Here is a 17,861-nt window from a genome sequence, read left to right on the forward strand (position 1 = left end):
CGAAGTCAAACTCATCAACAACATAGAAGAAATATGGACACTCTTCGTCGATGGCTCATCTAACTTTCGTGGTGCAGGTTTAGGCGTCGTACTGAAGTCACCACAAGGGGACATGATAGCACAGGCAATCTGCTGCGACTTCAAGGCAACTAACAACGAAGCAGAATACGAGGCGCTAATCGCCGGAATGACATTAGCTATGGAATTAGGGGCAAGCGGACTCAACATCTTCAGTGACTCACAACTAATCGTCAACCAGATTAACGGCGACTACGAAGCTAAAGACCTAAAAATGACCTTGTATCTCGAGAAAGCAAAAGAGTTAACTTCCAAATTCAAACCCTTCTCCATCAAACAAGTCCCAAGAGACCTAAACACGCAAGCCGACGCTCTTGCCAACCTAGGATCCGCACTCAGAAAATCACCATTCTCGACCATACCTCTAGTGCACCTACTATCGCCCGCCGTCGAAAAAGACATACCACAAGACGCCAGCCTCGTCCTATCAACCTTAAACACAGACAGTTGGACCAAACCCATCTTCGATTACCTAAAGCACGAAACTCTACCCGACGACAAGCTAGACGCCAGAAAGATACTTTTCAAAGCTTCACGATATGTTATTTTGCAGGACGTACTATTTAAGCGATCAGCAAACGGAATGTTGATGCGATGTGCCGAAGAGATCGAGTGGGAAACGCTATTGAAACAATACCACGAAGGAGAATGCGGAGGACACGAAGGGGGACGAAGCTTATCAACCAGAATCAAAAGAAATGGATACTATTGGCCAACAATGCTTAAGGACGCCATGAGGTACGTATCCAAATGCGACAAGTGCCAACGACACGCAGGTATGACACATAAACCATCCGAATTCTTGCATCCAACCCTAACTCCGTGGCCTTTCATGAAATGGGGGATGGACATCGTTGGCAAATTGCCCGTCGCCCCAGGACAAAAGGTCTTCATGTTAGCCCTAACAGATTATTTTTCCAAGTGGATAGAAGCAGGTGCGTTCCAACAAGTAAGGGACAAAGAGGTATGCTCGTTCATATGGACTAACATAATATGCAGGTTCGGAATACCGTCAGAAATCATCTGCGACAACGGATCACAATTCATCAGCGACAAGACAAGAGCTTTCTGCAAAACATGGAACATCGAGCTAAGGACGTCGACGCCCAGATACCCCCAAGCAAACGGACAGGCGGAATCCAGCAACAAAACGATCATCGCGTCGCTGAAAAAGCGGTTGGACGACAAGAAGGGGCGATGGGCAGAAGAATTGCCATCCATCCTATGGGCCAACAGGACGACGCCTAGGACGGCGACGGGGCAGACTCCCTTCTCACTCGTTTACGGGTGCGAAGCGGTACTTCCCCCTGAAGTGACGCTGCCCAGTGCACGATATGGACTCATGACGCCAGAGCAAAACGACGTAGAACTCAGCGAAAACCTCGACAACACAGAAGATCTCAGGGAAGCAGCATTGATAAGGATGGCGTCACAGCAACAAATCGTGGCAAAGTGCTTCAACAAAAATGTCAAAGTGAAAATGTTCAAAGAAGGAGATTGGGTACTGCGCAGAGTATTTCAAAACACGAAAGAATTGAACGCGGGTAAGTTAGCACCAGCTTGGGAAGGACCGTACTTGATCGACAAAATCGTCGGAAAGGGGGCATACAGACACATCACCAAAGATGGCAAGTCGGTCCCCCGAAGCTGGAACGCAACACATCTTAAACTCTACCATTTTTGAAATCTCGTCGTAACCAATTTTATCAGTCGCCGTATCGTCGTCTTTACTTTTCTTTATCGTTTTATTTTAAAAACCATTACTGACTTAGGCATCGGAGGGCCGTTGGCATCCCCAACGGCCAATCCTCCTAGCAACCCCTGTTTTCTTTTGCAGAATGCAAGACGCACGACGAATGACATCCACAAGCAACAACGTACGACTCAGAGCGAGACCGCAAGAGACAACGAAGTAACAACGCAGGTACGATTTTTACACATCAGTCGGTTCAATACTTATTACTTGCAAAGCATCTGCTACACGAAACTAAGACATCAAAACGCAACGGGACAACCATAAAGAAAAACAAACTTAACACACACGACGCGCGACCCCTAAGGCCACGACTTCCGAGATTTCAAACACTAAACATTATCCACACACAGCGTCGCCACTACCGACGACGAATAAAAACATTCCAAACACAAAAACAAAACACAAGTCATCCAAACCACCTCGTCGCCGCCATCGACGACGAGTAAAGAAGTTCACCAACAAAACACAAAAACCAACAGAAAATTCGAAAACTACAAACTATTACATCCCTTCTTCCTGGGTAGAGACCACGACTTCCTGCTCCGGCTCTTGCTCTGGGGGCACGACTGGCACCTCCACCGACGCCACGTCCACCGTCTCGTCTTGAGAAACGACGGCAAGGGCCTCCTCTTCGCACCCAACAGCTAAAACCTCCCCCTCTTGGTCCGAAACAGGCGCACTCACCACCAACAAAGCCGCATCCACCTCCGTCGCCTCAGTACTAGCAGTGTCAGCCGTCTTCGCCAACTCCTCCGAATCCACCACGGGCACCGACAGGTCAGCCATGGTACCGCCATTAGCCAGATAGTCATCCACCTCCTTTTGACACGGCCAAAGGCTAGTCTCCCCAATCAGGCAGGAATACATCATCTGCGCCCGCGTCCTCCATATAGCAAGAGCCTCGACGTCCTTCGCCTCCTCCTGCAGGGCGTCGTACAAGCTCCTCAATCCATCCAACTCCTCTGTCGTCGAGGTCAACTCCTCCTTCACTTTCTCAAGATCTTTAGCCACGTCGGCTAACTGCTTATCCTTACCTTTCAATTGATCACCCTTGGCCTTAATCACCGCAGCAAGATCCACGACCTTCTTCTCAGCATCTTTCCACTTCGCTTCCCACGACGCGGCCGCCTTCTTCGCCGTCGCCGTCAGCTGCCTTGCATTCGTCACCTCGTCGCACAGCAACGAACACTGCCTACGTACAGCCAAGGCAGCCTGCGACGCCTGCGCAAAACCAATGCCAAAACAGATTTACACAACATACATCTTTCACAAACAAAAAAAAAAAAAAAAAAAAAAAAAACTAAATAAAACTCACCCGCAGACTAAGCTCAGCGGCGTCCGACGCGACAGGAAGAGGATCCACCTCGTGGTATCGTCGATACGTCGTAGGCAAGATCAAGCGATCAGCGAAAGGCCATATAACCGACGCCTCTTCATCACCCAAGAAGCTTGGGGGCAAAGTGATAACCGTATCCTCGACAGGATCCGTCTCGACAGGTCGCTTCTTGGCCGACGAAGTAGACACTTTACTGACGTCGACAGCAGCAGACGACGCCTTGAACGGCTGTGGAGGCGACGACGAAGCAATCGGATGAAAGCCTTCGGCTCCTATGACGACAGGCGTCTCGGCCGACGAACCTATCGCAGAAAACCGAGGTACAACCGTCATACCCCTCTGGACAGTCAAAGGCTTCCTCATCCGAACCGGGAATCTTCACTTCCGCCGACGGCGGCAAACCAGCAAGTTCAACAAAAGCCGCCGGATCCACCACAGTAGAATATATCGGGTTAAGGGACTTAACCCGAGTGGAACCCGACTCCCCCTTTCCTCTCGCTACAACCGACTTAGATCTACCCATCTCACCTACAAAAATCTACAAGGAAATCGAAAAAGAAAGCAAATTTTACCTGAAAATCGAACAAACTCAGTGCGAAAATCGACTTCGCTTTCTCCCTCTTCTCTCTCCTGCTTTCGGATCTAGAAATTTTTCGAAAAACTTGGTGTGAGGAACTTTATTGCATGTCGTGAATTGGTATTTATTACTCTAGAATTTTGAACGGTTTTATCCCACGAACTAGGCAGTTGAAGACGGTTTTTTAATTTGAATTGTTTCTTTTGCTTTGTGTGACTCCGCAAATTCACAATTGGGGGCAAACTGTTATCCCACTTTTTGGACTAACGACATAACCGTTCTAACGTTTGGTCATGTCGTGTCAGCCAGGTCATATCGTGTCGCAGGTAAACACAGCTCCAGGGAGACACGTCCGACGTAGCATCATACAACGAGGTACAGCCGACGAAGGACAGGCGACAAAGTACAAGCAACTGAGACGCGTCCTCGAGAAACGGGCTGATAAGTTGACCTAAAGCCCATGATAGGCAGCGCCGTCAAGCTAGCAAGAACGAGTCCAAGACTCACGCGAGAAGCGCGGAAGCAGTTGAAGGCTGAAGAGACGTGTGATGAAGATACTCCTATCTTTGTGGGATTCTCTCAACCGATTAGACCGTTGAGAATACTCTATAAAAGGACGAAGATAATGATAAGCAAGCCACGTTCACTCAAGCACCGAAACTCTTAAAGTGATAAACTGTTTCATTATTCATTATTGTACTCGAGATTTTAGTTATCGATTCTCAGAAAGAAAAGCATAAACAATCATATAGAATACTTAGTGGATTGATAGCCTCATAGCTATCCGCGGTTTTTTACCTTGTTCCTGGGTTTTCCGCGTCAACACTCCTCTGTGTCGTGCCTCTTTATTTGTGTCGTTGATTCTTTGCTTAGTTAGTGTCGACCCTAGCCGAAAGTCGCCCCCATACGAATTTTGGCATAAACAATCACCTCATCCCTTATAAAGGCAACATTTTTGTTATAACTATAAGCAACTAGAGCTGTCAAAACAGGTCATCGGGTCGGGTTTGGGTCGGGTCATCTCGGGTCTCGGGTCATGATCAGGTCGGGTCGTGTCGGGTCAATATTCCATCCGGGTTGACTTCGGGTTCGGTCGGGTTGATTTCAAGTCGGATCATGTCGGGTTTTTTCCTAAACCAGGTTCAGGTCGGGTTCGGGTCGGGTCACATTTCGGCCAGGTTTGATTTCGGGTTCAGGTCTTATCAGGTCGGGTTTAAGTCGGTTTGTAGCAGGTAATTTCGGGTTCGGGTCTTATCGAGTCGGGTTTAAGTCGGTTTGCAACACAGTTATTTTCGGGGTTGGGTCTTGGTTTGGATCGGATAATAATCTTATCAGATAGAATTCAGGTCGGGTCACTCTCGAGGACGGGTCAAACTCGGGTCTGATTATTTTATATTGTAAAAAATATTGTTTAACTTATTTTACAGTTAAAATTTTCAGTATCTACTATCTAGTAATAAATAATTGAAATAAGATTTATCGTTGAGGTTAATATTTGGTCGTGTCAATGACAAGTCGGGTTATCAACAGGTCGGGTAAATGGGGTAGCGGGTTGTCACAGGTTGGGTCAATAGCAGGTTTCATCGAGTTACAATCGGTTTCGGGTTGATATCGGGTCGGGTATCAAATCGGGTTCGGGTCATTGTTCGGTCGGGTCAGTTCGGTTATCGGTTATCTTCGGGTCGGGTGTCGGGTTCGGGTTCGGGTGTTATAACATCGGGTTAAAATCGGTTATCGGTTTTTTCTGGTCGGGTACAGGTCGGTTTTCGGGTTACCTATTTTACCGTAATTTCGGGTCATGATCGGTTACGGGTTCGGTCGGTTCGGGTCGGGTTTTCAGGTCGGGTCAGTTTTTGACAGCTCTATAAGCAACCCCGATGAGGAAAACATGTGTGACCCCCTTAATAGGGACGATGTGGTTGTTAATGATCCTGTTAATAAACCCGTTGTCGCCTCGTTTGAGGTGTTGGACACCAATTCCAACGCTGGAAATGGAAAGTGGGAGGTCCTCCCTGATCCTCCTTTTCCTAATTATAACAATCGACGGATCGAGAGGGTATGAGGTCATGTCCTATACCGTATTCAATGACCTCATATTTTTTGTGTTTGACAAGGTACGTACTTTTAACTCTCTTTCCGTTTAATTAGTCTCTGTTTCAAATTCATCTTTACACTTTCCGTTTCATTGACCTTAATTGTATTAATGTAACAGGATTATCAAAGTTATTACAAGTATGGCCAAGTTGATGTTGATGTTGATGTTGATGTTGATGTTGACGATGACAGATGACGATGACGATGACGATGAAGAAGAAATTGACATTCCTTCGAAAGTGTTGGCGTTTGATCCTAGTTCAAAGCAGTGGGTGACAGATATTGATAAAAAAATTAAGATGGTACATAGACCTTGCTGCCCATTGCACCCAAAACGGTAACAGAATGTTACAATTTATAGACTCATCTTTAAGATGTTTCTTAAATCTTAATGGATCCTCCCGGAAAACAACAAGACTCTTAATTTATCCGTACCTCCATGTTTCTACACCTTTGATTACTCCTCATGGAATCGCTCCGGTGCACGTGCACCACCAGAAGCATTACTAGAATACTCAGCTCCCAGCCGCCTTGTTCTAACCCTCTTCGCATGACACCCTTTCAGTACTTAACTCCTGTTATAGGTTTATCCAACGTCATGAGGGGGCTCTCGTATGGTAGCATCACCGCCACTTCAACTCCTTTTTCATCCCTACATATCACCAGGATGAGGATGCCGACTACTGGACTGTTTGCCTTGTTGCTTTCACCACCCAAGCTCGTGGCTTGTGCTGTCTTGTTGCCACCTTCAAACTTCACCAAATTGCTTGCAATCTTTTTCAAGCCAGGGACGTCATACAACATGTCCAGCATCTAACCAACATTTCCGATCCTTTTTCGGACTCCGCTTTCGCCAAATTTTACAGGTTCTCGTGATCAATCATACTTCATTCAACAAGGACAAGATCCTACAATTACCAAAATTAACCTATATATGCTTTTGCTCTTTCTTTTCCTCCCTTGCTTGTACTACTAGCACTAGTATAAGTGTATAACACAAAAGAAAATCAACAAAGATTTATGTTAGCCAAGTCTACTTTGTTATTTCTTCTCTAATATTTCTTCTATAATATATATACATTTTTCTCTTATCTTACTTTCATTAATTGCACCTTCTTAGTGAATATTATACTAGCATATTCATCTCACGTTCGATCAACGGTTGGACAAACAACATAATTAACTTCAAGAATTGGTGTCAAAATTAAGATGAAATCCTGTACATATCTGTCAAATTTCTATAGCAGATAACATAGTTTTAGCATTGACCATGCACACTATTCAGAAAACCTCCTTACCTACTATTATTATTATAAGTATCAAAATCATTTGATAATCAACTAAAAAACTGGTGAAGCTTCTAGAAATTGCAATGCAGATTTTAGCGTCCTCTGAGGCAGGACATAGCCAGCTCTGATTTCTTCAAAGGAATACTCAAAGTCGCCATCTTTTGCAACATCTTGAACTCTAACAGAAGCAGGAGTGTAGGGAGAAGCAGACTTGTTTGACAGCGTTGATGGACTGACTTTCACAGGAGTTGCTAGCTTCTTTGGAGTGCTCCCATTTTCTCCTTTCCCATCAGATTTTAACTTGGTTGGCGTGCTAATTGGAGTATTTCCAGCAGAAAGTGTTTTTGGTGGTGTCCTATTCTGTTTTTCTGGAGTATTATTTGGGTGGACAGTGGCAGTAACAGGACCTCGAATGAGAGTAAAAGGCTTGCGTCTCTTTGGTGACCCGAGATCATTTGGATTTGTGGCTTTGGCCTGCTTCTTGTGTAGTTGACCAGAAGGTGTGTTGTTTCTCTTGCCTGCATCATAATGAGTTCAGTTCCGGAGTTGATTTCAAGCACAAAAGTAATACCAAGTAGAATTCTACAAGTATAAATAAATACCTCCATCTTGAAATTGGGCTAATTTTTTGATAGGGTGTGAATGAAGAGCACTTCTTTCAGGTTTTAAGTTTTGTCTTTGCAACATTGGGCCACTAACAGAGTATCTCCTGTTAACAGCAGCAGTTGCACCAGCCATTGAATATCTAGGAGCCTTCTTAACACTCTTTGTTGGACTTGGTTTTGAACCGAAAAGTGCCTCCTTCTCTGCTAGAAGTCTTCCCTGAAGTTTCTTTTGATCCTGAACAAATGTTACTTCCATGATAAGTTACTGAATCTACAAACAACTTAATCTCAACTAAAATACAATGGTGGGAAGGGCCAAGGGGTTACTCTTTGTCTCTGACGCTCTTTCTCCTTCTCTTGCCGTAACATGCTGTAATCTTCAAGCATAGAGAGTAGCTGAACCTGAGGATTGAAAGAAAGACAAATTTGTCACAAGCTTAATGGAACCCCGATCCAAATAAAAATTTAGTTATGAAGCTGAATGCAAACCCCGTCATAAAAGAACTCTGCTTCTCTTTCTTCCTCCCATGCCTGGATTTTTGAAGTCAAGGTCTCTACCATTGCTGTTCCAAACACAATTCAAAGTCATGATTTCATATATCAGTAAGGCATTTGAATCTTGTGGCACCTCTTGCCTTGGGAATTTTATATTTTGATCATGAAGCTTTATACTGTACTTCATTTGAATTTGACCAGTTAGTGAAGTCAGGTCCAAATTTGTGAAGCTCAAAAAAATCAAACAATCACGAGGGGAAGTGGGGATCTTTAAGTCAAACAGAACTTTGTGTTTGTGGAGTTGTAGAGCTAAAAATGAGTCAAAGCAGATTGGGTACCAGGAATTTTGTTGACCAGTATACGAGCCTTTTCAGCACGCTTCAAACTCAGATGTCCGCCTCTTCCACCATAATAACGGCATTCATCCTGAGAAGAGAAGCATCAGGTTGAGTAGCCAATGCCCACATTCAGCAATGTGAAGAACAAAAATGTAAACAGAACAAAGAAATTAAGGAAATCAGAAGAGTTGCCAATGCCACACTCACCCTACTGTATTCTTCTAGCCAACATTCCTCTTCACATGCAGCCTTCCATTTCTCAAGTCTTTCGAGTACATCCTTCCTGCTAAAAGCTTCTTCCTTGGCGTTTGAGATTTGAAGTTCCATTTGTTCTAGCATATAGGAAAGGTCAATGGCTCCTGTAAAAAAACAAAATCATGATAACTTCTTATGAGTAAATCATGATAACTTTATTGCAGTTGGAAATAAGTACAGCCATAAGAAACAAGAAGCTGAAATACTGTCATTTATAATTCAAGCTCAAATTATTACCGGAATCTATAGCTTCAACTGCAAAATGCTTCAGACTATGTGATTCTACGACCATATGTGCTTGCCGGCAAATCTCCTCCAATTCAGACTTCTTTTTCAGAATAAGTTCCTTCATTTTGCTCGATTTCAAATTTTCAAGCCTTTTCACTTCAGCCTCGACCTGAGAATATGCAAAAGCTCCCGTATTCAATAATATAAATAACTCTAGAAACGTGTATAAAAAAAGTAAAAACGCACAATATTTCAGAATAACAACATACATAGTTGATGAAATCCATGGAAAGACAGTTGGGCTCAGTAATTTCAGGTTCTGAAGCAGCTATCTTAGAGGTTACATTATGAAACATATGCTGCTCATCTTGTGGAGTATCCATCAAGTTCCATAACTCCAACATCGTACTAGCAAGATATTGAAGCTAGCATATCACTGCACGTTAGTAGTGGCCTAGAAACTTAGAAAGCATAAGGTAGTCAAATCAACCAAAAAATGCTAACCTTTTGTAGCCTTTGTATCTTGTTTTCTCTCAAGTTGTGTCTGGCAGTAGATAGCCTTTGAATTGTCTCATCGCTAATGTTTTTGGACCCTTTAGATTCATCAAGAGTAGGATGTATGTCACGTATCTGGTCCTTGAAGTCCATGCCAAGTACCATGCACAAGGAATTCAAAGTATTCAAGTTGTCAAGAACCTGCTTCAGACGGTCACTCTGCCGAAGACAAAAAAGGTGCTCAAAACTCAGTATAACTTCGAGTTTAATCACTTTTGGTTTAGGAACAGTATCAACTAATCAAGTCATGTAATTCCAATAACAACTAGGTAACACAAAGATAATGGACTAGTCAATCTTAGGTAATTTTCATTGGTAAGTTTGTTAGACAAACAAGAGTGCAAGAGAGGAAACCTTCTCTTTCTGCAGTCCAAGAAGCTGGGAGTGCAGATCTTCTAGTCTCTTCAAACTCAAATCATTCTCATCCACAGCCCTATGGCAAACATTATCAGCCGCAGACCTATAAATCTCGGTCGAGATGATGCTGATTTGATCAAGAACTTCAACAAATTGCTGTTTTCTGTCACTCTTTCTCTTCCTCATTTCCTCCAGAAAAGGAATGATCATGTTCAATTCTTCCTTTAAGCCAAGATCTTTCTGATCAGGCTGAACATCACAAACACTAGTTACAAAAGATGATTGAAAAATATCTTAGTTAATTCATATTTTATGGGAATTTAATCTAACCTGCCTTATATTGATGGGTCTTTCACCCATGGAAGAACAAATCTGTGCAAGCTCTGCATCCGCGTCAGCGATTGCTTGACGTAACTGAGCCCTGCACTTGTATGCTTGATCAACCTTTCTGGTATATACCTCCAAACACTCTTGCTCAATTTCCAAAAGCATAGTGTCCCTTCCACTTTCATCTTCTCCCATTTCATCCCATATTTCCTATTTTGCAAGGAAATAAACAATAACAAACAATTTATGATGACCAATTGACCATTCATCAATTATAGATGCTACTTCAGAGGACAGAACAGCTTTGGAATAAGTTTCTTGAAATAAGGAAATAGAGTAAAGTATTTCATGTAACTATAGTAACACCTAAACAATCACATATAGCCTTAAAATAGTTAGGAATAGTTTTTCGATGGATTTCGGTTCAAGTTATGCAACTAGGACTGTTCATTAAAACCTCAAAAACCCATGTCTAATCCTCAATACTCCGTTCATTAATTTTAGACCAATTCCACTAAGTCTTTTCATAAAATATAGCGGAATCTCACACTTGGACAAGTGAGTACCCAACCCAAGTCCAAGAGTTGTTGATTCAATCAATATGTCTGCTTATTGAAGTCTAGTTCATAAAGTAAAAGAAAGTTGAAAGACCCTAATGCATACAAACAACAACAACAACAACAACAACAACAACAACAACAACAACAACTTTTCATGGATTAATCGGGTAAATCTTGTGTGAGACCGGTGCATTCTATTATTGGCACAACATGTGTCACTCTTATAAGTCAATTAAGTGACTTTTATGAGTTACATTTTACCGAGGTCCAACGACATTTTCATCTGGTACGCGTACGATTGTAATTTTTAGACATCTTCTTCTACAAGACACGATACAAAGAACACTAATCCAGCATTAATCACTACACTGCACTGCACTGAAAATCAAAATTATTAAAATCTAAACACTTTAATATAAAGTTATGAACTTGCATCATAGCATGCAACTACAGTAAACAAAGTAATAGCGAAAATAAAATAGAATTAAAGAAATTAAGGGAAACCTTCAATTCAAAGAGAAGAGATTCGCAAGTGGTTTCCATTCTAAGAAACACGCTACTTTTCCGAATATCTATTGATTAAAAGGCCCAATTTTCTCTGCAAACAAAAAAATATCGATAAAATTATGCCAAGAAATCGAAAATTTCAGTCACGTACCAACGATCAAGTACACAAAAATGAAATTCAAAGAAAATGAAATTATGAAATGATCAAGAAATTTACGTGATTGTGAGACGTCAACGTTGAACTTTGAAGAAATTCGATTGAGGATTTTCAGCGAATTTTTAGGGTTTTGATGAAACCCTAATTTTTGGAAAATGTAAATTTTAAGTAGTGATTTAAGCTACTAGAAATGCAGTAATGGTAGGACAGAGAAAGGGGGATGGAGAGAAGAGCCGTTAGAATATTAGAAAGGAAATAGGAACGCAGAGGTAAGAGGTTTCCGTTATACCCCGTATTTACGTTTTTTTTTTGGGTTTAAGAAAGTTTAGGGAGGGAAAATTAATGTATTTTTGTGTCATTTTAAAATTCAAAATGTTTATAGGATGCGTGATTAACTGATTTTATGTATTTATACGGCTTACGACAAATTTTTTTTTTTTTAATTTATTTTTGCAACTGAGCCACACGGGAAATAATAAGTTACAAGATGGGAGGTGATTTGAACCTGAGACCTATCGTACACAGCTTACGATAATATGAGCAGGTTAACGAGAGAATCTGAGTTTAAATTTCATCTCTGTGGTACGTCTTAATGTTGTATTACTTTTGCGCCTCTTGTTAGACCAAAAGGTCAACATTTTACGGCCATCAGTCCACAAGTCAACATTTGATCCGATCGTTTGCTTATTAGTACTCCCTTCGTATTTTATTAAATTATACATTTTTCATAAACGATTGTATTTTATTAAATGTCACTTCCAATTATATTAATATTTCTCTCTTTTTTGTGGTCCACACTAATTCACGTCATATTTTTACTACAACAAATAATTCACTCACTATCCAACATAGGGATGGCAATGGATCGGACTCGGTTCGGATGTAGTAAACTCTGAATCCGATCCATTTAAATTTCGGACTCCAAAATTGTATTCATATCAAAATTCAGACTCCAAAATTGCATCCATATCCATATCCAATCCATTTCAAATTCGGACTCCAAAATTGCATCCATATCCATATCCAATCCATTTAAAATTCAGACTCCAAATCCGAATCTATATCCATATCCAAATCCGAATCATGCGTTAACTTTACTTGCATAGAACTTGTATTTCTTAATTTTAAAATAAATTAGAAATCTTACTTCTCATTTACCAAAATCTAATCAGTTTCTAATACATTAATAAATTACAAATATATGCGCTTTAATTAAATATATTAGATTAAATTGGGAACTTTCCTTTTAAAAAAGTTATGTACGAAAAATAATACACTTTGAAATAATTTCGGGTCGAATTTGGACTCGGGTCGGATTCGGATTCGGATTCGGTTCGGAGTCTCTGCAGACTCCATATCCGATCCATATCAATTCGGATTCGAATGTTTTTAATCGGATTCGTATTCGGACTTTTTTTCTCGGCTTCGGATCGGATTTTTTTCCTTCGGATCGGATCGGATCGGACTCGGTTCAGATTCGGATGTGATTGTCATCTGTAATCCCACATTCATCTTATTTTAATAAATTCAACACACTCTCCTAAAATTATGTGGCGGTCAAAGTGTATCTTTTAATAAAATACGAATGAAGTATTTTTTGAGTTCCTTTCAAATAAAAATTGAATTTGTGGCTTCCACGTATTTGATTTACTAAGTGACAATCGCTTAATACTGATATTAAGAGTCCGTGTTTAATTTAATATTATTTGATCACCAAAGATGGAAGGTTGCCGATTGTAGTAGGAATGGGTAATAAGTTGAATTATGTGATTTATTGTAAAAAATGCGTTACGAAATGAATAATTTTTTTTTTTGGCAAATGAGCCACTATTCACAAGGGTGAGAATGAGAATCGATCACAGGATCACCTGAAATCGGGATAGAAGCTCTAACAAACTGAGTTATCCATCACTCTCGTTATGAAATAAATTGTAACTAGTTTCATGCCCGTGCGATGCACGAAACTCCTTATTATTTTATAGTTTGAACAACCAAAAATATTAAATGGTGCCTTTGAATTGCTAAAGGTGACACTAAATTTATCACAAAAAAGTTGGTGTATTTGAAGGCGGGTGATGAAAATTATAAAAATAGTTACAGGAGTGGTTTGTGAGTGGTTTGTTTTGAAATTTTTCATTTGATTGATTACTAATTTGTATAAGTTACAGGAGTCTTTATTATGTCTAATAGTTACATGGAAGCTAAATCCTTTGTACAATACAGAAATAAATTTTTAAAATTACATTGTTTTGAAGTTATACCAAACTAATAGATAAAATCAAATTGATTAGTTACAATCTAAAAAGTAATATATCCAATGTGTTTACAACACCTAATATATAAGAAACAAAAATATTTTATCCTTGTGGTGTTGATGTCCTGCATTCCACACCCACGAGCCTATTCCTTTGCCATGTTCTTGATGACTCTTATTCTTTTTCCTTTAATCTGCAACAAAGTGGTATTAGTTTTCCATTTCATACATCAAGCTTTGTCTTGCAAACTCAACATGCATGATTCATATTTCCACCCAAAATCTCTCACATGAACCATTTCGATTTGTGCCTTGCAAGTGTATGTCATTTGTATATCCTGTGGAACGAATATAGTTTATTTCTGGGTTACATAAAGTGTTTTAGAGTCATGTGCAATATTAAAATATCAAATAATTTCCCTTTGAGTGACAACTTATATATGAGATAGAATGAGATTGTAAAAATGAATAAATTCAAAATTACCTGGTTATCTTCTTGTTCCAAATAATTTGTTGGAGTTCTTTTATGCTTTTGCTATTTTTGCTCATTATCTCCATTTTGGCTTTCTGGCTGTGGTATTTGAAATTGTGTAACTTCAGGAATAAGTTCCCTACATTGTAATTAAAAAATAATTTTAATTTTAATGATAATGATGATGATATGGTTTAACAAATTTGCAGCACTTTGTATGTATTAATATTTTCTTACGCCTTTTTGAAATACCCGACTTCTGCAATATTCAAGTTCCTGTAAATTTTTGTTCCACTTGAAGATCCCAACTGGTAGTTTCCTGTACCAAAAAGATATTTGTATTAGTTACCAGTTATATGTTTTTTATCGTTAAAAAATATTAATATAGTAACATAATCATTAAGGACTTCTTCACTAGTTCCTTTACATGTCTTATACTTCAGAAGTGGCTTCCCTAAACCACTCAGAGTGTTAAAACTCAAATAAACAATTTTGATGTGCCAACTTTGCAAAGTTTGTAAAACAGTAGGTACTAAGTCCAACCTTGACCAAGCTGCTAACCTTTTGCATATGAGACTAAACTACCATCATATGTATTCATCACAAGTATCATTGGACCAAATGTATCAAGAAGTCTAAAGAATAAAGTATTCAAATTTCTAAACAGAACAGAAAAAGTGTGAAGGGAAATAACAAAACCTTTACAAACACAGAAATGAAATGCTTATGCAAGCAGGATAGGCCATAAGCTAAAAACAATAGCTAAGTTTTAAAAATAAAAGGATAAGAGGCACACATAGCATGGAGCCAACTAACTGATATACTAACAGACTCAAGGTTCACTTCAACCACAAGAGAAAACACAACACAGAGACCATTACAAACTGGAAATGTGAAATAAATGAACTTCAGAAATAGAAATATGCATACAGAGAAGAAAAACTGATTAAAGAACTTTATTAGCATAAACAATACACTGATGAGCAGTGTCATATGATTTTATCATTCTGCAGAAATTAATCAGATCATTGCATGACCTTTTATTGCTTGTGCTTGGAGTTGATAAACCAGTTGTTAATATGCTTGAGTTGACAAACGCCAACATCTAATTCACCATATTGAGATACACTCAGACAAAAATTAAAATTCTTATGATTTGAGTATTTGACTGATAAGAAAAAAAAGCTCAATAGACAACAACAAATCACTCATTATAATTTATCAATTTATAGTATCCGACAGACTAAATATAAACATCACAATTTATAGGTCAAAGGTGAAAACCTATACCGGTTCAAAATGTTGTTAAGATGACACATGTGACATCAAACTAAAATAGTTAAGGTTCCTCGAAACTTGAAAGTATAAACGTGTCTCACTGTTTTGGCTTTTGGTATTCAACAATCTGAATAATAGGAAAATAGTCTCCCAGTTCCTTCAGTTTGTTGAAGGGGCTTATCATTCATATACCCCCAAGTATGTTCCTAATTGTAGATCAACCATATTTTGGAAAATGCCTAGAACGTTCATAAGCTAATTCAACCAAAAGAACAACTTCCCTCACATTTAGGCTAAGTAAAGACATTATCCATACAAATCCGAATTTACTCGTCAAAGTCATATTCAATAATAATTGTAATAACACTTCATAAAAGTAAATTAAAAATAAACCCATAATATTCAACTATGGAAAAACCTAGTATAACTTGAAAAGGCTATGAGTCTATGACATATTATAATCTCACAAAATTTGACATTTTAGCAGTAATATCCTCAATCACCGGTCGGACGAAAATCATAATACCAAGCCAAAACTAAATTACATACTATATAACACGAATAAAAGGCAGAAGAAATTAAAAATAATATTCATCAAACATGAAAACACTATGCATAAGAGGCAGAGAAGAATTAACATTAATTATCACTCTCTTAATCAAACCTTCCAATAATCTAGATTAAACTTTCCTGCTTTGTCATATACACAATACAACATTCAAGATTGATATTTAAAATAAGAAAATATAACAATTAAAGAACATAAATACTCACATTTTGAGGCAAAATGCCGCAAATTGGTTTACAATGCATGATAGCGAGGAATACCAGTAATCTGTAATCCTTCAACCATAAACACAAATTAGTTTAACCAAAAAACACAAATTAGAACGGAAATTCGAAAATGTAAATTTCAGAAAATCATACCATAATTTTGGCCCAATTGAATAAGAAATTTGGCGAAATTGTTCACAAATTATTGCAAAAGAACTGTGAATTAGCCTCAAAAGCTTTATCAAATGCAGAATTGGAGGAACGCGAGGGGTAGAGAAATAAAATATAGATGTGAAATTGAATTAGGGAAGGGATTAGGAAAAGAGATACTCAGTAATGGAAGTTAAAGCGAAGTTTCATATGAAACAGAAAGTGAACTTTCGTGGGTAAGTAAGGAAAAACTACATTGGAGGCGAAGTGTCGTATGATCAGCGATTGATGATTTAAAAAAAAATTAATAATTAAAAAAAAGAAATGAAAAAGAATTGGATGAATTTCACAACGTTTGAGGCTGACATGATGAAGTCAGTAACCGGCGGGATACACGAAGAGTATGAATATCCAAAATAAATTATGAATAACCTAGAAACAGAATTGGGTAAATCGAACCTCGAATTAACATCACCATCGAAATAGAAGTCGAACATCTATGGAGATGATTCCAACAGAACGCCATGGTTGGTGATGAGCAGCGATGTCAGAGGAGCGAGAATGGCGGAGAAGAAGCGAAGCGACGCGACGAAATCCAAGCAGATTTTTTTTTTTTGAAATTATACTCGTAATTTGAGATAGGTGTTGATGCAGATAATCGACGATCGAATTGATGAATTGATGTTTTAAGCTTGAAAATAATCGCTGTTTGAGCCTTGATTTGATGAATTGATGCAATATGAAGGTTAGAGGAGAGAATTGGAGAAGAAAGTGACGGTTGGATTTTTTTTTCCGGTTTCTTTGTCGCAAGCGTTTCCTTTTTCTTTTCTAAAATAAAAAATGTATTAAAATATTAAAATTCTAGGAGGGGCCCACGTGGCTCTCCAACCTCCCTGCTATTAAATATTAGAATAGATAAGACCTAAAGACCTATGAAATTATGAATAGCAATAAGTTTCAAATGCACCCTTGTAACAATTGGAAGCTTGTGCATTGTTGGTCACAAGGTTTTCTACGAAAAGAGACAATAATCGAAAGTGTCCATCAATTGTAATCAACTCATAGTAGGACCCCGTCAACTTATTGACATCGGAAGCTTCCGAACTAAAAGTTACATATACCCATATACTCCGTATGATTATTGATTAGTTACAATGAAGTTAGATCTTACATGGCTTTGTTTGACGATCAACTATTTTGAGGGTAGGTTTTTCATATTTGGTTAACTTAGCCGCTGTGTGCGGGCAAGAAAAAAATAAGCAAAATAATGTGTACAAATTAAGTTGTTTGGTATCACAACACGTTAATATCATTGAAACATAAAAGTACCATGAAACACAACATAAATACAATTATACTATTAATAATATCATTACAATGTTTTGGATATCGATAAGATATTGATCTAGTGACTAAAAC

At 38.9% G+C, this 17,861-nt stretch overlaps 2 protein-coding genes and 1 long non-coding RNA gene across 3 annotated transcripts; all 3 read right to left on the bottom strand.

The window, feature by feature from the left end:
• Positions 1-1,673: 1,673 nt before the first annotated feature.
• Positions 1,674-4,330, bottom strand: LOC130468050 (uncharacterized). The gene is made up of 2 exons (XM_056837533.1): positions 3,198-4,330; positions 1,674-2,650 (listed from the first exon to the last, which is right to left on the bottom strand). Exons 1-2 carry the CDS (start codon positions 3,531-3,533, stop codon positions 2,336-2,338), a joined length of 651 nt encoding a protein of 216 aa, XP_056693511.1. The 5' UTR covers positions 3,534-4,330; the 3' UTR covers positions 1,674-2,335.
• A 2,731-nt stretch (positions 4,331-7,061) lies between these two features.
• LOC110798120 (65-kDa microtubule-associated protein 3) lies at positions 7,062-11,860 on the bottom strand. The gene is made up of 13 exons (XM_022003270.2): positions 11,575-11,860; positions 11,355-11,448; positions 10,294-10,500; positions 9,961-10,212; positions 9,556-9,765; positions 9,321-9,476; positions 9,061-9,220; positions 8,776-8,927; positions 8,569-8,656; positions 8,225-8,298; positions 8,063-8,137; positions 7,733-7,970; positions 7,062-7,648 (listed from the first exon to the last, which is right to left on the bottom strand). Exons 2-13 carry the CDS (start codon positions 11,391-11,393, stop codon positions 7,182-7,184), a joined length of 2,118 nt encoding a protein of 705 aa, XP_021858962.2. The 5' UTR covers positions 11,394-11,448; positions 11,575-11,860; the 3' UTR covers positions 7,062-7,181.
• A 1,827-nt stretch (positions 11,861-13,687) lies between these two features.
• Positions 13,688-17,492, bottom strand: LOC130467138 (uncharacterized). Its single transcript, XR_008927298.1, has 5 exons — positions 16,902-17,492; positions 16,293-16,353; positions 14,478-14,559; positions 14,253-14,379; positions 13,688-13,962 (listed from the first exon to the last, which is right to left on the bottom strand). It is a non-coding gene; the product is annotated as an uncharacterized lncRNA (long non-coding RNA).
• Between the last annotated feature and the right edge of the window lie 369 nt (positions 17,493-17,861).

Source organism: Spinacia oleracea, chromosome 2 (genome assembly GCF_020520425.1).
Source record: "Spinacia oleracea cultivar Varoflay chromosome 2, BTI_SOV_V1, whole genome shotgun sequence".
Taxonomy (NCBI): domain Eukaryota; kingdom Viridiplantae; phylum Streptophyta; class Magnoliopsida; order Caryophyllales; family Amaranthaceae; genus Spinacia; species Spinacia oleracea.